Source organism: Artibeus jamaicensis, unplaced genomic scaffold (assembly GCF_021234435.1).
Source record: "Artibeus jamaicensis isolate MK-2021 breed Jamaican fruit bat unplaced genomic scaffold, CSHL_Jam_final contig_1127, whole genome shotgun sequence".
In the NCBI taxonomy this organism is placed as follows: Eukaryota; Metazoa; Chordata; class Mammalia; order Chiroptera; family Phyllostomidae; genus Artibeus; species Artibeus jamaicensis.
In genome coordinates, this window is record NW_026521219.1 from 2,309,759 (window position 1) to 2,334,688 (window position 24,930).

Sequence of the window (24,930 nt, forward strand, 5' to 3'; positions counted from 1 at the left end):
TTATAAGAACAGTTATCTCACCTGCATATGAAATACTAAGAAGCTTGCTTCTTTCAAGAGGGGGAGCCCAAGAAGACCACATGGCATGCATGGCTGGAAATGTAACACCCTGAGGAGGGAAAAAGTATATTTCTGATGAAATATAAGGTAGTTTTGTTAATGTTTTAAATTGAATTGAATTTTATTGCAAGAGAAATTTCTGAATAAAGATCAAACTAGAATCAGGTTCCATGAAGTGAGATGTCTTTACCATGTTAAGTGAAAATACTTTATAATGAAGTACTTTCAAAATCTGAACAAAGATTTGTGGATTCTGTCAGCTGGTGTGAAGACTAAGGTAAGGGTTACCATAGATCTAAAAGAATGCACTGAATGATGACATAAAGTATTCTTCTAAAGGTTAATTTTACTCATTCACTTTATTAGTGAGCTGAATGAAATGGGAATGTTACCATTATAAAACTTTTAAAAATACTGCGCTAATACTGTGGGATACTGGAAGAAATTTAAATTGATCTTAATTGACAGAAAAAATGGTCTGAGAAAAAAATGAATCCAATCACAGTGTTTGTAGTCTTTTTTTTCCTATCTGGGGATAACTAGTCTTGTAAATGCCAATTTTGATATGGAAAGGTAATGGAGCAGTGGAGGCCGGGAGGCTCACAGAGACTTGGGAGAGGAGGCAATGCTACAGGACAGTGGGAGTGAATAGGTTTTGGTAGATTCAAAGCAGTGTGGGTTCACAGCTCTCCTTTGTCACTCGTTAACTGTGTAGCCTCAGTTATTCTTCTTGAACTTTAGTTTCTTTGTATGTAAAACCGGGATAATACTCCCTATCTTGCATGATTGTTGTAAAAATAAGTGGCAACTAGTGCTATTATTAATGGAGAGAATACATGCTTTAATACTTTGTGCTTTCTGCTGATTCTTTCCAAAAAGAAGAAAGACCAGTAGAAGCAAAAATGATTTAGGCAGCGTTCCAAATTGGTAAGAATCTGTATCATTGGGCAACAGGAGTCATTATAGAATAAACGTTTAGATGTTTGGAAATGTCCACAGAGATTACGAAAACTTTTATTTAAAACCTAGGGACAGTGTAGGTATATTTATGGTAGATCAGAGGCTAGGGATGAAAGATGCAACCTATGTTTATGGATGCGGAAATGTACATGTGATTCACATTGGAGAAATAAAGATGAATGAACCTAAGAACACAACTTAAATTCTATTTAGAAATAAAGCAGTCACTTGAGACAGTAAAAGTAATACAGTCAATATACTGTAATGCTAAATGAGTGGCATAAATAGACGGTATGCTAAAATATAGAAATATATGCAGGAAGAAGATTCAATATCTGGAATAGAGACAATTTACTACAATTAAGTATAACTAACTCACTAAGGAGAAGAGAAACCTGGTAATATGGAGGTAGTTTTTATTGTCAGGAGGGATTTATTTAGTATACTTCTATTCGATAAGGACAAAATAAGAATCTTCAGATGACTGATCAAAGCTTAAATTTAAATAGTACTTGGAAATATCCAAAGTATTCTAGCAATCATTATGATACAGGGTGCAGACAGGGGGGCCCCCCAAAAAAAAGATTTAGAATGGTGTCCAGAATTCAAAGTGTATAGAAATATTGGAGAGACATATAAGACGTCCTCACCCCTACCCCCCCCCCCAAGGGGGAAGGGAACGAATGGAGCCAGGCCATTGAGAGCTGTTTTGCATAGCAACAGTTTTGCAGCTAACCTCTGGAATGATTATTTAACATATCTATAACCTTTAACTGGTTTCATAGATATGTTAAATAGCAGTGGCCAAGTTTGGAGCCAGGGAGAAAGACTGGGACTCAGGAGAAAAAAACTAGGAGCTGGACTCCTGAAGGAGAAGTTTGTGGCAGGGACTCAAGATGGGAACTAAGGGCTGCTCTCCGGAGTGAGAAGGGCTTGGACTCAGAATGTAACTAGGGTCTGGGCTCCGGAGTGAGAAGGCCTGTGTGGGAGCTTGGAAAAGACTGGCTCCAAGACATGAAGGGTCCCCGCTTGGCCAGATGAGAGAAAGCAACGTGGTTTCAGCAGAGTGAGGACCCCCTCTAGGTGAGGTGAAAGAGGGAGCCACGTGGTTTTGGCAGGGTGTGGACCCCCTCTTTCCCAGGTGAAAGGGAAAAACCACGCAGCTTTGCCAGAATGGAGATCCCTGCAGCCAGGTGAAGAAGAAAGCCACATGCTTTTGGTGCAGTGCGGACTCCTGCAGCTTTGGTAGAAGAGGCCCACGTGGCTTTGAGGTGCCCCCTTTGGCCTCAGGGCCTGGAAAGCAACAGAGACTTTGACTGGAACTGGGTACAAAGGACTCTTGCCAGTGGACCATGAGAGGGTACCACAGTACTTTGGATTAACTCGAGATCCTGCACAGTGACACAGCTGACGGTGCCAGCAGCCTGCAATACAGACGTGTGCTCTTTTCCTAATTTACAGTACCCGGAGTTGGGACAGTGGGAGAAGGGAGCGCTGTGTGGGTGTAGGTGTATACATAAAGGACTTTGATATTTTAGTGGTGGCATTAGGCCTGAATAGCATTAAATAAACATTTTGTTTCCTTTTCACAAATCTCTGGCATTAAGAGGTATCTTTCCAATTGGCGGCGGACAGAAGGGCCCAGTAGATTTTAGTATTTTGTTTTCGGGAGGGGCCCCTGTTGTATAGCAGTTTTGGGCATCCCTAGGTGGGCCAAATATTGTATTGCCCCTCCCTCGGACCTCCTCTTGTTCGGTAACAATTATCCAACTTGAGCTGTGACTAAATATGGGGCAGGTATTTTAGTCTCAATTTAAAAAAAATGACGGAACCAAGGCCTAGAGATTAGGATTTACTGAATGTTTTCACAGTGAAGCTGTTATTCAAATTCTGCTTTTATGACTCCAGTTAGTGGCTTTCCAACATAGCATAATATATTACTACCTAAAATAACCTTCATTTTCTACACCAAACCCAGAGGCCACTATTTTGCTTGGGTTAAAAAAGTGTTAAGAGAGAGCAAACTACATCTATGCCTTGGTTTCACAGATAGAAGTTCTAAGTTAGAAACAAAAGAGATCATTATTTAAAGATGAAGACATGTATGATAAAATGCAAGGTGAAGTGGAAAGGAAAAAAAATAAAGAATTAAAAATTTAAAAAATGATAAAAGTGTCAGGAGGGGAGAAAAAGAAGACATAAAATTAACTGTAACAATTCTAAAAGCAACAAAAAGACCAGAAGAATCACAGAACCAAAGAAAGTTATATAAAATGATCATCTGTCTCTAAATTAGAGGACCAGACAAAAAAGAACAAATGATAAAGAGAAAGTTCTTCCCATAGCAACAGATTTAAAAGAAGAGACAATTCAATAATCTACTGTATAACGTGTTTTAGATTTTGTGCAATCAATGACACAGCAGAGATAAACTGTGGCAAAAGTTCAGGAGGTGTGTCTTAACTATTTTTAATAGTGTTTTGTTTTCTTATCTCCTATAATAAGAGAGTAGGGAGAGCTGTAAAATGTCTCCTGGAAAATGTTTTCTCTACTCTTTGAGTAAAGCTATCAATTCCAGGGTGCTCCCACTCCAGCCTTTATTGACCACGAAAGAAATCTACTCAGATTATTTTCTAGTGAAAAAATAATTCCCTATTATCTTCTAATATCAATTTTTGGTTCATGATGACACTAAAGAATGTTGTCTTTAAGAAGACAAGAAAGCGATATAGGGTAAGAAGAAAAACAGGAGACAAAAAAATTACCTCTCCTAGTCCTTCCAGTGCTCTGAGCACAATGAGGGCTCCAACTCCAAAATCTGCAGCAATGGGAGTAAACAGGGTGAAGACAGCAGTGCCAAGGATCCCAAATCCTAGCAGTAGTTTCCCGCCCACTTTGCTGGCAACATATCCTCCAGGAATCTGTGTGATGATGTAGCCATAAAAAAAAGAACCGAGAATCCATCCTTGAGTTTCTGCATCCCATTGGTACTTTTTACCCTACAAAGAGTAGAAGGAAAAAAAAATCCAACCTTTTAAGACCTTGATTAAACAGTTCCTTTATCTTACTGGCATGTAAGTATATAAAAATGTACAATAATTCTGAACCACTGTTTTAGACTGAAGAACACACAACTTTCTACAAGGTAGGTTGAGTCACCATGATACATACATGCAGTCTCTAGAAGTGAATGGAAAGTAACTGAAAATCAAAAACTACACAAAAGGCTTGCTATTTTATGAAACTAGACTGTAGGATGAGTTGCAGAGGCTTTGTAATGACCATGACCGAGAAGGCTCAAAAAAGAGGCACAGGCTCAATTCAGAAAGCTACTAAGTAGGAGAATATTGTAATGGCTCAGTCATGCTTTGAGGCCAGGCCTGGGTTCCAGGCTAGCTCTATCACTTACTGGACTTATGTTCTGGCAAAATTAAATGAAAAAGGCATATAAGTAAGGTCTGACATATACTAAGTATTCACTTAATGTTGACTATTAGATAAATATAGATCATTAATATCTCCACATTTCAGACCAAGCATTTGAATGAGTAAGAATTTAAACCAAGCCCCAAACGTCATGTGACTAGAAAATGTAACTAGCAGCAGCACATAGTAAGGTAATAATGAACATTTGGTAACTGACCTGAATAGCTGACATCTTTAATACATGTAGCTGTATAACAGAGCTGACATGTCAAGAACCATTTGAGGGCTTCTTTTTAGTAAAGCTGATGAAGATAAGTAGCTAGAGCAACAAAAGTACTTGCCAAAGGGAAAGATACAGAGCAAATCCCTAATTATCCTTGTTTATAGTACCAATCTGTAGCTTATTTGTACAATTCTAGAGCTTTAGTTTAATACATTTATACATCACAGGTTGGAGTGGTGAAAGTGGGTGATATGTACCCAAATATGTATTTTGCAACATTATTCATGTCAAATATAAAGATTTTTGGTGTCGTTATTTTGCACATGTGCCTGTTTGGGCAGAAAAACCTTTTTCCTGCTTGAATGCTCTTGTTTGTAAATGGCAGAGGAGACTCACCCAAGTGTGATCTGACTCCTTGGTGAGCACTGAAAATGGATGAAAATATACTCATAAAAAAGGACACCAGGCTTTTCTCCCTGTACTGTCTCCCTGTGTGATAAGCAAAATAAAATACAGTCACGTGCCACATAATGACATTTCAGTCAGTAATGGAACACATATGGGACAGTCGTCTCCTAAGATTTTAATGGAGCTGAAGAAGTCCTATCACCTAGTGACACTGTAGTGCAACACATTAAACAAATACTTAACATGATGTTACAATTGCCTACAGTATTTAACACAGTAACATGCTACATAGGTGATAGCCTAGGAGCTGCAGGGAGAATTTGCTACCCCAAAATATTACTATTTAGCATAAGGATTATTTTAGGATGGTCAATTGCATTTTAAACAGCAGATAAAGGAGAAGCTTTGAAAACCAAGTAGAAGTGACCCTTTTAAAAGACATTTAGATCTGTAAGATATGCTATTTGAAAGGATGTTTTCCTCTCTATACCTGGAAGGTGGGAATGACCTCATCTCTAAAAACTCTAATCAATGAAGAAGAAAATGACTTAAATCTCCACAACAAACTTACTCTTGTTTACTGAGCTTTTCCTTTTAGTAAGACAAACAAGCAAACTTTCTACAAAGTAGCTGAACCATCATGATCAGACATGCAGCTTCTAGAAGTAGGTAAATAGAAAACAACTGACTTCCCAGGTCTCCACCATTTTCTTTTGTCTTCATCTGAAGGTGGTACCTAAGGTGGCGGCTTCAGCCATTTTCGCAAGTAACTCAGTGTTCCTGGGCCTCTCCCACGTACAAAGGAAGCATACATGCTGTTAAACTTGTTTTTCTCCTGTTAATCTGTATTTTATCACAGGGATGTCTAGCCAAGAACCCATAAAGGTGGAGGGAAAATGACTTTTCCTCCCCTACACTGCAATAGCCATATAGCTTAGGTGTGTATTAGGCTGTATTATCCACATTTGTGTGAGTGTACTCTGTGATGTTCACACAATGGCAAAATTGCCTAATGATGCATTCCTCAGAATGAATCCTTGTCATTAAGTGGCACGTGACTGTATTTAAAGTGTTTAAAACTCAGTTCTGAACAAATGATGAACACACACTTATCAATTCTACTATAACATGAGGCAGGCAAAAATGACTTAAGTAACTTAGCTTTAGGCATGTAGAAATTTTGGAAAAGAATGTCCTATGAAATTGCTCTGATCTTATTTTTCAGTCTGCAGCTGAGATTATCTAAGCTCTCCTGAAATAGTAGATTTTGTAAGTAAAACAGCTGTTAACTAATAGTCTTACAAAAGCTATTCAGCAATATCTTAAATAATCAAACTTTCTGGTGTGAAGGAAGAAATTTTTCTCCTACCCTCCTAGGTTCTTTGGCCAGTCTAATAATTAGATGTACATGGAAAGATTAACAAAATAAAATAACCAAATTTAATTATGTATGTGTGGGAACCTACATGCATGAGCGCGTCAGAGACCTCACCTACCTGAGAGGTTCAGAAGCAGACAGGGAAAATGAGGTACATACGACCTTCTGAACTAAAGATAAGTTCAATTTCCATGTGGGGGGAAGAAAGTCACTGCAGAACAATTAGAAGAGCAGATGTTCAGTAATTAGATGTCTGCCCTGGCTATTTCTGGTAATAACTCATTATAGACCAAAGCCCCTCATTTAAATTCTTTAAGGGAGAGGTAAAAGTTTCTCACAAGACTGCAACTCAAAATAATTTACACACAAAAATCGCACATCTTGGGATGGCCTCTTCTGAATCCCTTCAGTCCTGCCTTTGAAACTTCTGAGAAGTTACACATTCTAGAAGCTGGGTTGATAGATTGTTCCATGTCTCATTAAATTTGTCCCTCAGTCTTTCAGTTTCATTGAAGTTTTATCTAATTTCAGAAGCCAGTGACACAGGTGGGTTCCAAAGTTAGGCCTATGGTGCAAACAATCAGGTATTTAAGAAATATCCTTGTGGAAACAAAAGAAAAACAATAGTTAATGATTGAGCAGACTATTAATCCCAGTTTCTGAGTTCTGAAGGCAGGCAGTCAAGAAGATTTCTAGATGTCTGGCTTGAATCATTTTCAGATGGAGTGAAGGCAGCCAATGACAATTTGATAGATTTCGCCTGGTTTGAGGTTTGAATGCATCTGGTGATCTTTCTGCAATAGGCACAATGATATATAAGCTGTTGTGGTGATTTCTCTGAATTTTACATCCAATTGTCCAACTTTAGTTCCCATGGCTTTGGGAAAAGGCCAGTTTTGTTTCTCAGTGGTCTCAAGTCACAGGGTTTTGAATTGCTTCCATACTTACATTTCTGGTTTCACAGATTTATAAGAAGATAGGGGCAGTTACTCACTCTTTTTTAAAGTTATATTTTATTGTTTATGCTATTATAGTTGTCCCATTTTTTTCACCCCCTCTATCAACCCCCCCCCAACTCCTTCGGGCAATCCCCACACTGTTATCCATGTCCATGGGTCATACATGTATGCTCTTTGGCTACTCTTTTCCTTATGCTGTATTTTGCATCTCTATGACTATTTTGTAACAAGTAATTTGTATTTCTGAATCCCTTCACCTTTTCCACCCATTCCCCTAACACCCTCCTGTCTAGCAACCATCAAAATGTTCTTTGTATTTATGATTCTGTTTCTGTTCTGCTTGTGTATTTTCTTTTTTAGAATCAATTGTTGATAGATATGTGTTTACTGACATTTTATTGTTCATTTTTTGATCATCTTCTTCTTAAGGAAGATCCTTAAACATCTCATGTGATACTAGTTTGGTGATGATGAATTCCTTTAGCTTTTTCTTGTCTGGGAAGCTCTTTATCTGCCCTTCAATTCTAAATGATGGCTTTGCTGGGTAGAGTAATCTTGGTTTTAGGTCTTTGCTTTTCATCACTTTGAGTATTTCTTGCCAATTTCTTCTAGTCTGCAGTTTCTTTTAAGAAATCAGCTGACAAATCTTATGATGTGTCTTGGTGTGGGCCTCTTTGGGTTCATCTTGTTTGGGATTCTCTGTGCTTCTTGGACTTGTATATAACACCAAATTTAAGGAAGTTTTCTGTCATTTTTTCAAATAGGTTTCCAACTTCTTGCTCTCCCTTCTCCTCCCAGCACCCCCATGATGTTAATGTTGGTATGCTTGAAGTTGTTCCAAACACTGTTTATACTATCCTCATATTTTATTGTGTTTCTTTCTTGCTGTTCTGATTAGTTTATTTTTGCTTCCTTACAGTCCAAATCACTTTCTTATATTCCGATTCTTGGCTTCATTCACCGCACTGTTGAGTCCCTGAAAATTGTTCATTTCAATTAGTGTATCCTTTGTTTCTGACTGGATCTTTTTTATGCTGTTGAGGTCCTCACTAAGTTCCTTGAGCATCCTTATAACCAGTGTTTCAAACTCTTCATCTAATAAATTCCTTGTCTCCATTTTGTTTAGTTCTTTTTCTGGAGTTTTGATTTGCTTTTTCATTTGGGCCATGTTCCTTTTTCTCCTCATTTTGGCAGACTCCCTGTATTTCTTTCTATGTATTAGGTAGAACTGCTACATTCCTCAGGCTTGATACAGTGGCCTATTGTACTATATATTCTGTAGGGTCCAGTGGCACAGCCTCTGCTATTACCCAAGCTAGGTACTCAAGGTATGCCTACTGTGTGAACTGTGTACATCTTCCTGTTATAGTTGAGTCTTGATTGCTGTTGGCACAAGGTCAGTCAATAACTGTGTTCTGTCCAGGGTCACACAGCATTACTACAAAGCAATCTGTAGATGGCTCCTACTTGTGCTGAGCTTGGAGGTGCCCAGGAGAGGCCCGACTGTGAACCATGATTAGCTGCTGCAACTGCTGGGTTTGGAGCCACTTAGTGAGAGGTATGGGGCTTGCTAAAGCTAGGTGCTGCTTGGTTGAAAGAATTTAGAAAACTCTGAAGCATGGGCTAAGATAAGCAATCCATATGGAAAAGCCACTGGAAACAGCTTGGGTGGGCCCAAAAGTTGGCTGGGGCAGGGCCAACTTTTTGGGAATCACCAGGTTGGGGCAAACAGTGTGAGCCTGGTTGATGGAGTCTCAGATATGGTCCCTGCCTGCTGGCTCTGTGACTCTGTATGAGGAGGGACAATAGCCTCTGCCAACACTTCTGTCTGGAAGAAAGCTGCGCCCCCTGCCCCCCCTCCCCAGCTCTAGCCCTTATGACTGATGCTAGACAATTCAGTTTCTCCCCATGTCTCTGATGTCTTTCAATCTACTGCCTCCATGTTGGAATTCAGAGGGAGTGAGTCCAAGGAAATTTGTGCATGGGCCCTTCAAGAGGAACTGCTTGAGACTCCAGCAGTTTATGTCTCCCACAGCCTCAATCCCTACTGGTATTTACAGCCAGAAGTTATGGAAACTTCTTTTCCTGGCACTGGAACCCTGGGCTGGGGAGCCTAGGTGTGGGGCTGGGACCCCTCGCTCCTGAGATATCCCTCCTGCTTTTGAATGTGCCACACATGGGTGTGGACCAGCCTGTTCTACATCTCTGCCCCTCCTGTCAGTCTCAATGCCGTTTCTTCCTTAATTCTGTAGTTGGTTTCTTCTTTAATTCCACAGTTGTAGGAATTCCATTCGACTCGATTTCTGATGGTTCTGAATGATGGTTGTTCTACAGTTTAGTTGTAATTTTGATGTGGTTGTCTGAGGAGGCAACAATGTTTAATTATGCCACCATGTTTACTGTAAATCAGAACGGTTATTCTCAATTCCTCAAGGAATTGTGCTGTAACTTGAGTGACAACTATGTCTTCCTAATTTGCTTCTTTCCCTCTGAGTATACATTTTTATTTTAGCTTAGGGGAGGAGGCTTTTTTAAAGTTCCTGTCAGGTTTTGAATCTCTAGCTTCCAATTTTGTCAAATTTCTGATTAAAAAAGTATCTTGTCTGGTTTCAGCTAGAACAAACAGTAAATATTTCTGGCAGTAATAAACAATACCATCGATTTGTAGGTGTTCAGACAGGTCCCCTCAAAATGTGCCACTTTGGAATGTGAATTATTTTGAGCTGAAGACAATTAAGACCCTGCAGGCTCACAAGAAACTTTACCTCTCCCTCAAAGAACTAGGGGGCTTGCCCATGAGTTACCACCAGAAATAACATTTTATGACCTGTCTATAGAGCAGAGCAAATTTCTAATTTCTAAACACCTGCTCTTCTTACAGTCCTGCAGTGATGTTTTGAAACCCCCAGGCACCTCTCCTCATCTTTAGCTCACAATGCCATACATGCCTCATTCTAACTTTCTGTCTCTGAACCCCTCATGTGTGTAAGGTTTCTCACTCTCTTATATAAGTGGGATTCCCATGTGCATGTATGCTTTAAATTTTGTTATTTTCTCTTGTTAATCTGTGTCGTGTCTATTTGGTTATTAGGTCAGCCTGAAGAATCGGGAGGGTAAAGTTTCTTCCTTCCCCTCAGACTGAAGAGGATGCAAAAGTCATTGCCTTCTGGAGTCATTCCCTCTGAGAGTCAAAAGAAAGAACTGAAAGCTCGTATGTCCCAGGCAGGCAGGAAGCCATCCCAGTCCCTTAGGACATAGGCAATGGCTATTCCTAGGGAAAAAAGGATCAGTAACCAATTGCTCTGGATTTGGGAAGGAAGGAGCAATGTGAAATTTTATTTTCCTATCTCACTGGGCTCATGAGATAAATCATTTACAAAAACTTTTGGGCATCCTCTCTGAATTTAAGAATTCTAGGTAATTTTTATCTCTTTAATTTTTCATTAGCTCTTTCCAGTAATCATTCAATGAATACACAGGACATTCCGAGATGAGGGGGCACCTTTGCACTTCACAGGAGAGGAGGCTACTGAAGAAGGACAGAGCAGTGGTTCAGTAATTAGAAGTTTGCCCTCCCCTACAGACAGGTCATAAAAAGTTACTTTACTCCTGGATAACTCTTACTACAAACAAGGCCCCTAATTTAAATTTTTAAGGGAGAAGTAAAAGTTTCTCATGAGCTTACAAGGTCATGACTACCTTCAGCTCAAAATAATTCACATGCCAAAGTAGCACATCCTGGGGAGGCCTGTTCTGAACCCCTCCACTGAAAGGTCAAACAGGTTTTTCCCAATTTTCTTCAAGGATGATATGTTTATAGAGGAAATGGGCAAACAACTTTTCAGATGGCACAGCAGCAATAGCTAGAGTCCTAAGTTACTGTCCAACCAGTTTCTGGGAAGACACAAAAGAAAGTGATTCAGAATTTACATGAAGAAGTGTTTTTGGTTTTTATAGGATGAATAAAGATCTCTCAGTATGTTTACCTGGCTGTATTTTAGGATTAAGATAGACTGTTCACTTAAATAACAGTACTTACTGTTTGATTATGAAGAACCTGATTGGAAGCAGAATGCTCTGCACACTCCTTAGAAGTTCTATTATCTGCTGAAGTTGTATTTGAATCTACCATATCCACTAATGCGACACTCAGATTCACACGTAATGCATAGAGAACGAAGAAACCAAAAAAGGCCAAAATTGCTAAGTTGTAACGGACAGAGCAGCATACTGGAGCTGAAATAAAAATTGGGGAAAAACTTTCATTAAAAGAAAAACTTAGATGATATTGTCTAAATTACTCAAAATGTTAATTTTGGAATATACACAAATTATTAAATCATGAATATTTTCCCGAGACTATTATCAGATTAAGCATATCTAAACATACTTGTCAAAAATAATTTGTTCCTGGTATCTGTGGTTTTGATAAACATTCAACACATAAGAGTTTCTTAAAGCACGGAGGCTATAGCTTTGTCAACTTTTCTCAGAAAAGTTTCTAGTCCAGAGTCAATACGGAACCCTTACTTCCTGTTGGCTGGCAAAAATATAAGAAAAATAAGTAAGGGGGTTTAATGGTATCACTATTTCTAAAAAACGTCTAAAACATGGCCAGCAAGCCCTCGAATACTCACTACAGAATAGCACGTATGCTACTGACTACAGATCCGTAGCCACCGCACTGTAAATGCAGCACAGCACAAAAACTTTACTGTTAATTTCATGCTGAGTGTGAAACCCTTCTTGATGAATTTCTTACCTTGAAACGTATCCTTAGAAGCTGAGATTGAATCAAAAGCCATGATTAATACTGAAGGCTCTCCTAAACTAAATGTATTTAAGAATCCAGAAGCGAATTTGCAGACTCTATGACAGTTGCAGCATCTGTGACCGTTGCTCAGCTGATCATGCTTAAAAGGCCCATGGCAAAAAGGGAAAGAAGTGCATGTACCACAATGATTAAAAAAAAGGGGAGCCAGTGAAAGAAGGATCATGTGAGAGGAGTCTGACCTATTTTTAACTCCAATCATAGGCTTATGCACTATTTTCTCTTTTCTTCTTCTTCCATTGAGTTGCATAATGGGGTGAGGAAATGGGAATTCAGGAAAAGTGATTGACTTCTTAGAGACAAAAAGAACTGGCTAATCCAGGTCTTACACCTTTAAATTTGGTAAACACAGAGTGTTTGAAAACTATCTGTTTAAAGATACGAATATCTATTTCATTTGGTAGTGATAAGAACATACATATATTTTCACCTATTCAGGAATCCTGTTGTTTTCACTGATCTAACATCAAACAAGAATACATTTTTCAGCATACCAAGGTTTTGGTACTGATTCAGACTGACTGATTCATGCAGAAGCATTAATGAATAAGGCACTATATTTAGGTATATGTTAATATACTGCAATTCTAACTTTTCCATAAGCCCTCATGCACTTAAACAACTGCTATCATTTTTCCTCTGTGCAAGATTTACATCTTTTTACAGAGAACTTTTCATTTGGTATCTTGGCTTCTTTTTCAGGAGCAGAGCTAGCAGAATTATGGCACTGCTGCCAGTTAGGTCCAGACCCAGGAGAGATGCATTTCTAAGGCTCTATTCATACTGTCTCTGTTACCAGAATCTAGATACATTTGTTCTCTGCCCCAACCAAGTAGGCAGTGGTCCAGGTAAGGACAGTTTGAATACTACAAGGCATGTTTAATAGGAGAGCATATTTGTTTTTTCAATCTTCACCCAAGGATCTGTTTATTGATTTTACAGAGAGAGAGGAAGGGGGAGAGAGAAACACTGATTAATTGCCTCCTGTAAGTGCTACAACTAGGGACTGATTCTGCAACCTAGGTATGTTCCCTGAAAAGGGAATTGAACCTGCAACCTTTTGGTGTATGGGAGGATGCTCCAACCAACTTAGCCACTCAGCTGGGGCAAGAGCACATTTATAAATCATCATTTTTTCTCAGACAATAATAGAAGTCTGATGAGTACTCATAATCTAAACAAATTTGGGTTATTAGAATGTGCTACTTTGAGTAATTTGAAGAAAGAAAAATCTAGATTTACATACAGTCTGCTTTGCCAACATACAAAGTTCATCTACTTCAGCAGAGGAGTGACGTGATTTATGGTTTAAAGAGCTGGTTCTCTGGTTGCTGTGTGGAGATTACAAAGGGGGGAAGTTTGAATGGGGGTAGGGGACGCAGAGTCAGGGAGATTACTGAAGGGACTATTGCAGCTTTCCAGGTAAGAGATGAAGGTGGCTTAAACTGGAGCAGAGCAGAGCAGAGGCAATGGAAGGAAATGGGCAGATTTGAGATAAATTTAAAGGAAGACCAACAGCCCTTGCCTATGTATTAGATGTGGGAGAGAGTAAAAGGGAGGAATGAAGTTATTAGTTATTCTCTTACCCTAAATTTGTAATGCTATTACTCTATTCTATCCTTATTTGCAGTGACCTTATTTTACTGTATGTTATTATTTCCCCCTACATGTTGCTTGAGTTGGACTCTGATATACCTCATCATGTGAATAATACATGAGGCTAGAAGCTTGGGAAGTAAAGAAAAGGTATTTAAATGATTTCAAATTATTAGTGATATTACTGAAAATCTGACCTAGAAGTTAGGTCAGGCAACTTTAACTTTTTGGGGCTCAGTCAATAATAAGAAAATAAAAAGCCAACACAGATGCTACAGAGTATACAAACATGAGGTTTTAAGAAATATTAAAAACAGATGGTTACTATCTTTATAAAAATGGTTGTTGATCACAAATCAGTCAGAAAAATTTTATTTCATAAAAGTGTAGCAATAAACCAAAATGTGCCTGTGAATGTGGATAATGTTTGAAATGTGTTCACAAAAGCATTCTTGCATGATGAAAAGAGATAGCATCCATTGAGCATCAGTCACATTGAAATCAAGTTCAAAGGAAAATCATGCTTGCATAATGAACAGAGCTCCCATCAAAACAAATACCAGCTTCTCAAATATGGCTTAAACTCAGGAAATGTGGAGTGGGTGTAGCTGAAAGAACACAGGCTAATTTACAGTGAGGGAGACCTGGAAATGAACTTCGGTTCTGATTTTCACTTGCTGTGTACCTTTGGGGAAGTTACTTAAGTTTTCTTTCCAAGATTTGCCAACTTTAAAATGAGGCGATCAGCATATACCTCACTGGGTTTTGTGTGGAGTGAATGAAGTTCTGTAGAAGCAGTATAGTAGGCATCCAGTAAAAGTGAGTTCCTTTCCTGTTGATGCTGGAGAAAGTTATATCAATAAGATAAAGTGCCACAGTGCATGTGTGTGTGTATGGGAGTCAGGGAAGTTTTCCTGGAGAAAGTACATATGTGCTGAGTGTTCACTAATGAGCAAAAAGTCACTAGAAAGGTTAGAAGAGGTATAACAATGCAAACAAAGACAGCAGTATGTACTGAAGTATGAAAATAAGAAAGGCAAGCACAGGGAGAGCAGGAAACTTCAAATGATTTAATGTGGCTGGACTATGGTACTGTAGCAACTGTGAGTGAGATAGCAGGTATTGAGTTTAATAACAAAAAGTAATAGCTAATACTTATTGAGTACTTACTAGGTGCTTCTCCAAGTGAGTTGCCCTGTATAAGGGCTATTATAAAGATTAACTAAGTTGGTACATGTAAAATACTTAGAACAGTGCTTAGGACATAATAAACCTTCAATAACTCTGAACTGTTATTAATTATTATTATTGCCTTTTTTGGATATTAAGAATTGAGGTCATTTGTTAGGAATTTAAGTTATTTCTCTTCATGAGAGATTATGTGTTGGGGAGAAAGTCAGAGATTGTTAGAAAAAATAGGGGTGTGAAGTTCCCTGTGAAACGTACAGGATTGCCAAATGAGTAGATACCCGTGCAAAATTGGTGGGAACAATCTGCCCTAGTGTGTGACCTTGAACAATTGCACACCTGTGCTCAGAAGGAGGCACTAGGAAAGAAGACAGGACACTGAGATGGGGGTGGTGACAAAGCACAGGGCAAGGGAATTTGAAAGAACTGGCAAGAAAATAGTGTTGGACTGTGATTCTGACCCAACTAGGCAGTGAAATGGAGAGTGCTAATGGTTTAAAAAAATGTACAATAAAATACAAGAGCTCTGTAAGGACAGGAGGGAAGGAAGTCATTGGACATGTAGGAGTCCAGAGAACTGAGGGGACATGGTGTTGGATGAAAAGTCACTCAGGATAATGGTAAGAAATAAAGTGTAGAAGATGGAGGGGTGTCAGATGGCAAATGTTTGATGAATGAAGCAAAGTGCCAGCAAGTGGGTAGAAGACACAACAATGTAGGGGAAAAGTGATGTAGCCCAAAGGCATTGACAGTGGAGGGGTACTGGTCTGGAAGCATCAACGTGGAATAAGGAGGAGTCAATTCATCAATAAATACTAGGCTAGAGAAAATGATTACTTCTTGAGAAAGCAGTGGAAAGTGGCAGTGCAAAGTGACACTGGGATGCCCAGAAGGCAGGTTTCTGTTGAAGCAAGGAGGTATAAGTGGCGAGGCAAGACTGGGGAAAAACGGGAGGTGTCAGGCATTTACTCACTGTGGAAGGGTGTTCTAGTGAGAGGTGTGGGCATAGGTGAGGAGCAAGGAAATACTGAACAGCGAAGCGCTGACTGAGCTGGAAAACCCATGGTGAGGGGAACTACCTGTGCAAAGATGATGACAGCGGGCACTAGATCTAGTGATTCTCCTTGGCAAGGGAACTGCATTAGAAAAGACTCCCTACCTAAATGGAGAAAATGTTTTGACTTTATAAAGGGTAACACTCAACTGGTCTTATCCTGCCTTGGCTAATTAATTTCTGATAAATCCTTATGAATACCTAGCTCCCAAATTAATTACTATTTAAATAGAAGAAATATGAAAACATTAAATTCCATTAAAATGGACTAGATGACTTTAATATTAACACTGATTATCACATGACCCAAAGCAATTTCCCTTCATCCTGAAATATGGTTGCTCTTTACCAGCATTGCATACCTTATATTTAAGACTATATTCACACACAAAGCATATTTGTGAAACTCAATGCTTGAGTAACTGAACCTTGAATGTAAGCCACTCCTAACAGAATAGTAGAGGCAAACAAACAAACAAACAAACAAACCCAAGAACAAAATCAATGAAAGCACAGCATGCACTATTTTAAGCTAGAAAAATCACAGGTTGCTACAGAGTGTGACAGTGAAAAATGGGCCCTCATTTTATGGATTACAGCTTCTCTGAGGAATTGAAGATCCAGATGGTCTTTATTTATGATGATGATTATGATGATAATAATAGTAACTAACACTGTGCCAAACTTTTCTCTAAGTACTTTCTATTAGCTTATTTAATCCTCACAAGAACCCTATGAATCAGGTGTATTATTTTCCCTTATTTATAGAAAAGAAAAGCATGAGAAGTTGGGTAATTGCTAAACTCACAAAGCTAGTCAGTAGAGCTGGGACTGGAAATTAAATTAGTGACTCTGGCTCCATACCCATGTTCTGCCTTTAAACACAAGGAAATGACTCAGAAGTCCTAAAGCTTACTTCTCCAACAGAATGAGCTCATTTCTGGTGCAACAGTATTTTGAAAATCCACTCAATTAAATATAAGACATATCTCATTCATATAAAAGCAAACCTTCAACTGGTGAGGAATAAAGAATTTTTATGTGAGGGGGAAGCTTTGCTCTTCCTTGCCTAATTCTCTCCCTCCTTCTACATAAATTAGGTAGAAAAATCTATAGATTTCCTTTTGTTTATGAACACTGAGTTACCCTTCCCATATCATTTCTGTGTGCATCTCTGAAACCGACGGGGCTAAGTACTAAAAGCAACTGCTTGAGAGGCAAACCACAGTAGGGTTACTGAGAATTCTATCATGTCAACCTGAGAGGTATTAATTCTTAACACTATGCATAATTTAAAGCCATGTCCTCTTATTCATGGTGAAGTGGGTAACTTTCAAATTTGTGAAGGATCAAGCAAAAATGATTAAGCATTTTGCAAATAGGAATTTCTCAAACATAATGCAAGTGTGGCAGTGTTGTGTCAAGGAAAGAAGGTGGGACTAAAATCCAGAACTCTGACCTGATACCTTGGTAGGGCTACATGCAATCTTTGGGAACTTTCTGGGGAACTTAACTTCTTTGGCCCTCAGGTGTTTATGTATGAAAGGATATGCCACCAAATGGTGGGTGGTTTCTAAGGTCTTTTAAGTGCTGTCAAATTTTATGACTGACATTTTATCTGACTTTCTCTTCTGAAATGCAAAACAATACACTTAGGCATAGAAAAGGTACAACTAATTTCATATCAGTTTGTTACAGAAACTAACATAAAAGATAGATAAAATTATGTAAACACATGGAAAGAGAAATTTTTAGGACTGCTGAAGATTTACTCCTTTAGCCATCAAACCTAAAAAAACTAATTCTGAATTGTGGAGTTGTTCCATGATGGGACGAATGCCCCTGAGCTAGACCTGGGCCACCATGGAGACTGCTTACACAACCCCCTCTCAGAGACTGTCTGATGGTGGCAGTCGGTGCAAATCAGCACCCTTCCTCTTCCTGCTACATGCTGGCTCCTGGAATAAATAGGTCATTGTCCTCGCCCAGTCAAGCAAGTAAAGTATTTGTTCCTGGGACTAGTCGCTTACCAGTTCCAGTGACCATCCTGTCTTTTTCTGCATACTTATCTGGCACATGCCAAGTAGTACAAGGATCCATTTAGTCTTGCTGCCACCCCAAACGTGCCTCATATGTAAGTTTCTCTTAATATACTCTATTAATCACCAGACTGGAGCTTCATTCTTGGGTCTTACCCTGCCCTGCACTTAGGGAAGTAGATTTTCAGTCTCTGAGTTTAGGGAAGTAGATTTTCAGTCTTGGGAACTTTTCCTGTGTCTGTATGTACTGACATGGAAGGGAGGTTTTTGTTTTTTAAAACACCCATTCTTTTGTGAACATGCAAAGTTAATATAGAGGGCACAATTTAATTAAAATATTTTAAAAATCCATTGTGTTCTTATATACTAACAATACAATTTCAGAAAAAGAAATGAATATAAAGATTCCTTTTGCAGTTTCAATAAGAACAAAAACACCTAGGAATAAACTTAAGAAAGGATGTGAAGGACCTATACAGTGAAAAGTACAAGACATTATTAAAATAAATTGGGCCCCTTGCTTTGCTGCCCTGCCATCTGGCCCCACAGACCCATGACCAACTGACCCACTACTGACAAATCCGCCCAGCTTGTGCGTGTGCCACATCTGGTTCCTCCAGTGCCATTGATACAGGGTGCAGCTGGGCCAGGGGGCAAAAGAAGGAATTTGGAATGGTGTCCAGAACTCAAGGTGTATAGGAATATTGGAGAGACATATAAGATGTCCTCACCCCTTATCCCACAGGTGTGAGTTGGGGGAAGGGACACATGGAGCAGGACCATGCAGGGCTGTTTTGTACAGCCACAGCCTTGTGGCTAATCCATGGCATGGTCATTTAACATATCTATAGCCTTTGGTGGGTCACTTGGATATGTTAGATGGCTATGGCCAGGCTTGGAGCCAGGGGGATGAAGTCACTTCCCCCAAGATGTAAATGGGGGGCAGGTCCCCCAAGTTACAACACCTGGATGGGAACTTGGAGAAGATTGGCTCTAGAACATGGGGCCATACCTGCCCAGACTCACGATGGCAGCCCAGTAAACTTGCAATAATATAGGAACACTGGTAGGTGTAACTGATCGTAGGAGGAGTCAGAAATAGGGGTACAGAGGAAGACTGGCACGGGGATTTATATGGTGCGGGGATTTAAACCCAGACACAGCCATTGAGGGGAGAGCCACACAGTTTTAGGCAGAGTGAGGACCCCCTCTTGCCCAGGTAAAAGAGAGCCATGTGGCTTTGCCAGAGTGGGGACCCCTGCAGCCAGGTGAAAAAGAAAGCCACATGCTCTTGGTGGAGTGCGGACCCCTGAAGCTTTGGTAGAAGAGGCCCATGTGGCTTTGGGGTGGTCCCTTTGGCCCGGGAAGCAGGAGAGACTTTGCCTGGAAAAATGGGCACAAAGAACTCTTGCCAGTGGACCGTGAGAAGGTGCTGCATGACTTCAGATTAATTGGAGATCCTGCCTGGACAGCGACAGAGCTGACAGTACCAACATCCAGGAAAAACAGACCTGTGCTCTTTTCCTGATTTATGGTACCTGGAGTTAGGACACGGGGAGAAGGGAGCACTGTGTGCGTAGGTGGATATCCTAAAGGACTTTGATATTTTAATGAAGATATTAGGTCTGTATAGCATTAAATAAACATTTCCTTTCCTTTTCACAAATCTCTGGCATTGAGAGATGTCTTTCCAATTGGGGACAGCCGATCGGGCCCAGTAGGGGGTCTGGATGGTATTAGTATACCATCCTCTGGAGTCTGGGCCCTGGTGCATCTGTTCTGTAACAGTTTTTGGTGTTCTTGGGTGGGCCAAATATTGCCCCCTTGGACCTCTGTTCTGCAACACCATCACTATGAAGGAAGTAGTTCAAGAGCTCCAGGTGGAGGCCGGGCTCAACCCATGAAGTTTTGAGATTAGAAACAAATTCTGTCTGTGGAATGCTCAACATGACCCCTTGCTGATTGCAGATACTTTCAAGTACCAATCCCTTCAGACCCCAGAAAGTCTGTTCCTTTTTGTAGTGAAAAGAATCTTTGAAGGGGTTCTAAATCACTTTTCGTGACCTGGGGAATATTCAAAGAGAGCTAAATTTGAAGCCTGTACAAAAAGCTTATCCCTGTAACCTGTGCCACACTATACAAAATTCTGCTTTTGTCAGTCCTTAACATCTACCTCAATGAATTTTTATGAATTTCTTATTTGACAAGAATGACTATTTTATATACACTGGCAGCAGCATACAAGCAAAACAATATAAAAGGAAAAAAACTGAAAAAGACACAGGAAGCTGGAAAGATATTCTGCGTTCATGGATTAGAAGAATCAATGCAGTTAAAATGGCCATATACCCAAATAAATATACAGTTTTAATGCAATTCTTATCATAACCCCAATGGCATTTTGCAAAGAAATAGAAAAATAAAATAATCTGATTTGTATGGAGCCATAAAATAAAAGACAGTGATTAGCCAAAGCAGTCCTTGAGATAAAAGAACAAGGCCAGAGGCATCACACTCCCTGACTTCTGATTATAGTACAAATACCAGCAATAATCAAAACAGCTTGGTATTGGCAGAAGAACAGACATGCAGATCAGTGGAACAGAATTGACAGCCCAGAAATAAAACTACATGTATATGGACAAAAATATTTTTGACAAAGGAGCCAAAAACATACATTGAAAAGCAAGAAAGACATTTCTTTTTTTAAAATATATTTTATTGATTATGCCACTTACAGTTGTTCTATTCCCCCCTTCATTCCCCTCCACCCTGCACACCCTCTCACCCACCATTCCCCCCCTTTAGTTTATGACCATGTGTCTCAAGTTCTTTAGATTCTATATTTCCCATACTATTCTTGTCCTCCCCCTCTCTATTTTCTACATATCATCTATGCTACTTATTTTCTGTACCTTCTCCTCCTCCCACTCCCCTGTTGTGAACCCTCCATGTGATCTTCATTTCTATGGTTCTGCTCCTGATCTAGCTGTCCTCTTAGTTTGCTTTTATTTTAGGTGTGGTTCTTAATAACTGTGAGTTTGCTGTCCTTTCACTGTTCATCTTTTTAATCTTCTTTTTCTTAGAGAAATCCCTTTAACATTTTATATAATAAGGGCTTGGTGATGATGAACTCCTTGAATTTAATCTTATCTGAGAAGCGCTTTATCTATCCTCCCATTCTAAATGAAAGTTTTGCTGGATAGAGCAATCTTGGATGTAGGTCTTTGGATTTCATGACTTGGAATACTTCTTTCCAGCCCCTTCTTGCCTGTAAGGTCTCTTTTGAGAAATCCACTGACAGTCTGATGGGAAGTCCTTTGTAGGTGACTGTCCCCTTATCTCTTGCTGCTTCTAGGATTCTCTCCTTCATTTGAATCTTGGCTAATGTAATCATGATATGCCTTGTTGTGTTCTTTCTTGGGTCCAACTTGTTTGGGACTCTCTGAGCTTCCTGGATTTCCTGGAAGTCTATTTGCTTTGCCAGATTGGGGAAGTTCTCCTTTATTATTTGTTCAAATAAGTTTTCCACTCATGGCTATTCCTCTTCCCCTTCTGGTACCCCTATAATTCAGGTGTTGGAACGTTTAAAGATGTCCTGGAGGTTCCTAAGCCTCTCCTCCATTTTTTTGAATTCTTGTTTCTTTATCCTTTTCTGTTTGGTCACTTTTTTCCTCCTTCTGCTCCACTCCTTTGATTTGAGTCCCAGTTTCCTTTCCATCACTATTGGTTTCCTGTGCATTTCCCTTCATTTCAATTAGTTTCGCCTTCATATGTTGCTCTAATTTGTGACTAAAATTAACCAGTTCTGTGAGCATCCTGATCATCAGTGTTTTGAACTGTGCATCTGAAAGTTTTGCTATTTCTTCATCACTTAGATTTATTGCCTCTGGGGCTCTGAGTTGTTCTTGAGCCATGTTTTGATCTGTTCATGCCTGTCATGTATGAGGGGCGGAGCCTTAGGTGTTCACCAGGGCAGGGCCACCCAGGTTGCTGGTTTGTGATGCTGTATGTGGGGGTGGGGTCAGAGAGGGACAATGGCGGTTCCGCCTGCTGCTTCCTGCCGCTGGGGCCTGTGTGGTCCTGGGGCCTGCGCAGTCCGTCTCACTGCTTGCTCCTTCACCGGTTTATCTGCACGCGAATGTGTGACCATGGTCAGCCCTCAGTGGGTCCGCTGCCTTGTGCCCTCAGTGGGTCCGCCTGCTGCTACTCCACACCTGGGATCCGCCCACTGCTGCTGGTGCATCTGGGCTGAGCACCCCGGTCGGTCTGGTGGATCTTTCCTGCCTAACCCCTGCTCTGCTGCTGGCTCTGCCTCTCTTACCAGTTTGGCTGAAGGGTTCGTTGTTGTCAGACTTCCGTGTAGTTCAATTTTCTGTGGATTGGCTGCCTTTTCGTTGCTAAAACTTTGCTGTTTTTAAACTTGGTTGTGAGAGAAGGTACAGTGCTTCCACCTACGCCTCCATCTTGGCGGAAGTCTCCAAGAAAGACTTTTCAATAAATGGTGCTGGGGAAACTGGAAGGCCACATGCAAAAGAATGAAACGAGGCTGCTATTTGTCACCATATAGAAAAATTAACACAAAAATGGACCAAATAACCTAAATACAAGACCTGAAACAATAAAATACATGGAAGAAAACTAGGTACTAAACTTACAATAAAAGAGTCTGTCAAAACAAAAAGGCAACAAACCAAATAGGAGAAGGTATTTACTCAGAGAAATAATAGCTCTGACATGGGGTTAATATCCAAAAATATATCAAGAACTCATACAACTTAATGACAAAAACCCCCCAAACAATCCAACTTAAAAAATGGACAGAGGACCTGAACAGACACTTCTCCCAAGAAGGCCAACAAATGGCCAAGAGACATAAGAAAAGAAGCTCAATTTCACTAGCTATTAGGGACATGCAAGTGAAAACTAAACGACACACCACCTCACACCTGTTAGAAGGGCTATTATCAACAAGACAAGTAATCACAAGTGTTGGAGAGGCAGTGGAGAAAAAGGAGCCTTCATTTATTGCTGGCAGGAATATAAACGGGCACAGCCACTATGGAAAACAGTATGGAGATTCCTAGAAAAATTAAGAATAGAGTTACCATAGGACCCAGCAATACCTCTTCTGGTTATCTACCAGAAAAATTTGAAAACATTTACTTGTAAAGATATATGTACCCTTACATTCATTATAGCATCATTCATGGTGGTCAAGATAAGGAAATGACTGAAGTGTCCTTTGATAGATGATTGAATGAAGAAGATGTGGTACATGTATACAACGGAACATTACTCAGCCATAGGAAAAGATGAAATACTTCCACTTACGATAACATGGATATTTCTTGAGAATATCATGCTAAGCAAAGTCAGATGGAAAAAGTCAAGAACCATATGATTTCACTCACACTGGGATATAAAACTGAAAGCAACATATGAACAAACAAGACAAAACATCACAGACATAGAGACAATAGTATGATGGTTACCAGAGAGAAGAGGCATGGAGGGAGGTAGTAAAGGGTAAAGGGTGTCAAATATATAGTGACAAAAGGAGATTTGACTTTGGGTGGTAAACACACAATACAATATACACTTGATATATTATAGAATTGTGCACTTGAAACCTATAATTTTATTAACTAATGTTGTCCCAATAAATTTAATTAAAACTTTTTAATGAAAAAATTTTTAAAGTGGAAAAATAACTAAGAGTTATGTTGTTTCTCCTATTATACTGTACATGGTAGACATTATTGCTAAAGCCAAGACAGGTGAGCACCACCAAAATGAGAGTAAAAGGAGGCACCTGGTACCTCCTGTAAAGCTGTCAGGCTCGTCTCTACCTTTTCACCTTTCTCCTGCTGCTCCTCTTTCGTCCTCCTGCTCACAGCATCTCAGACACAGAGCTAATTTAAAACATCATTGATTAATGCAATGTCCTATAACTGTACGTTCCTCTTCTCTAAAACCTTTATCATATTTTAAATAGACAAATAAGGTGTTGCTGTTATTTTTACTTCACTTTTGCTCTCCAGAGAGTATGTCAAGAATAAAATTGTTGGGAAATTGCTATGATGAAGGCAGTCATGTCAAGTTAGGAGGAACAGGCCTAAGAGCTATATGCTCAACCCGTGAATCAAGTTGGGATAGTTTCTAAAAGCAATGTTATGAGTTAGTTTTTTTCTTCTGGCATCAATTTTATTGAGGTACAATTTACATACAATAAAATGCACCCATTTCAAGCTCATAGTTTAGTGAATTTTGATGAATGTGTATATATATATATCTGTGCATCCCAATCGAGATGTAGAATTTTTCTATCACCACAATAAGTACCCTAGTGCCTCTGCTGTCAATTCTTGCCTATTGCTTCTGGGCAACTACTGGTGTGCGTTCTGTTATTTCAGATTAGTTTTGCTTATTCTAGAACTTCGTGCTGATGGAATCATACACTAACATGGTGGCTTCTTTTCTCAGTGTTTTGAGATTTGTCCAGGTAGTTATGTGTGACGAGGCAAAATTCTGAGATGTCCTAAATTAAATTACACTAGGCTGCAGGAGATAAGGGAGGTTAATCAGTTAATAGAATTGAGAGCAAGAAACCAACAAAAGACTACTCATATTCCTAAATGTATGCTGAAACTATGAATCAACTTCCAGATGGCTATTTCATCTCTTTTCTAAAAAGACACAGTCCACCACCATTGGATAACATTGCATCCTGCTTATGCATAAACTTTCTGGACTGTTGTCCACAACCAATAAAAAAAAGCAGTAAACATTCCCTGGCCAGGTTGCT

General features: G+C 39.6%; 1 protein-coding gene across 1 annotated transcript in view; it reads right to left on the minus strand.

The window, feature by feature from the left end:
- SLC17A5 (solute carrier family 17 member 5) overlaps nt 1-24,930 on the minus strand; it is a 64,137-nt gene that overhangs the window by 35,002 nt on the left and 4,205 nt on the right. The window contains exons 2-4 of the mRNA XM_037147383.2: nt 11,454-11,650; nt 3,786-4,019; nt 22-109 (exon numbers count right to left, since the gene is read on the minus strand). Coding sequence (XP_037003278.1) covers nt 22-109; nt 3,786-4,019; nt 11,454-11,650 — 519 coding nt within the window. The remainder of the gene's footprint in view (nt 1-21; nt 110-3,785; nt 4,020-11,453; nt 11,651-24,930) is intronic.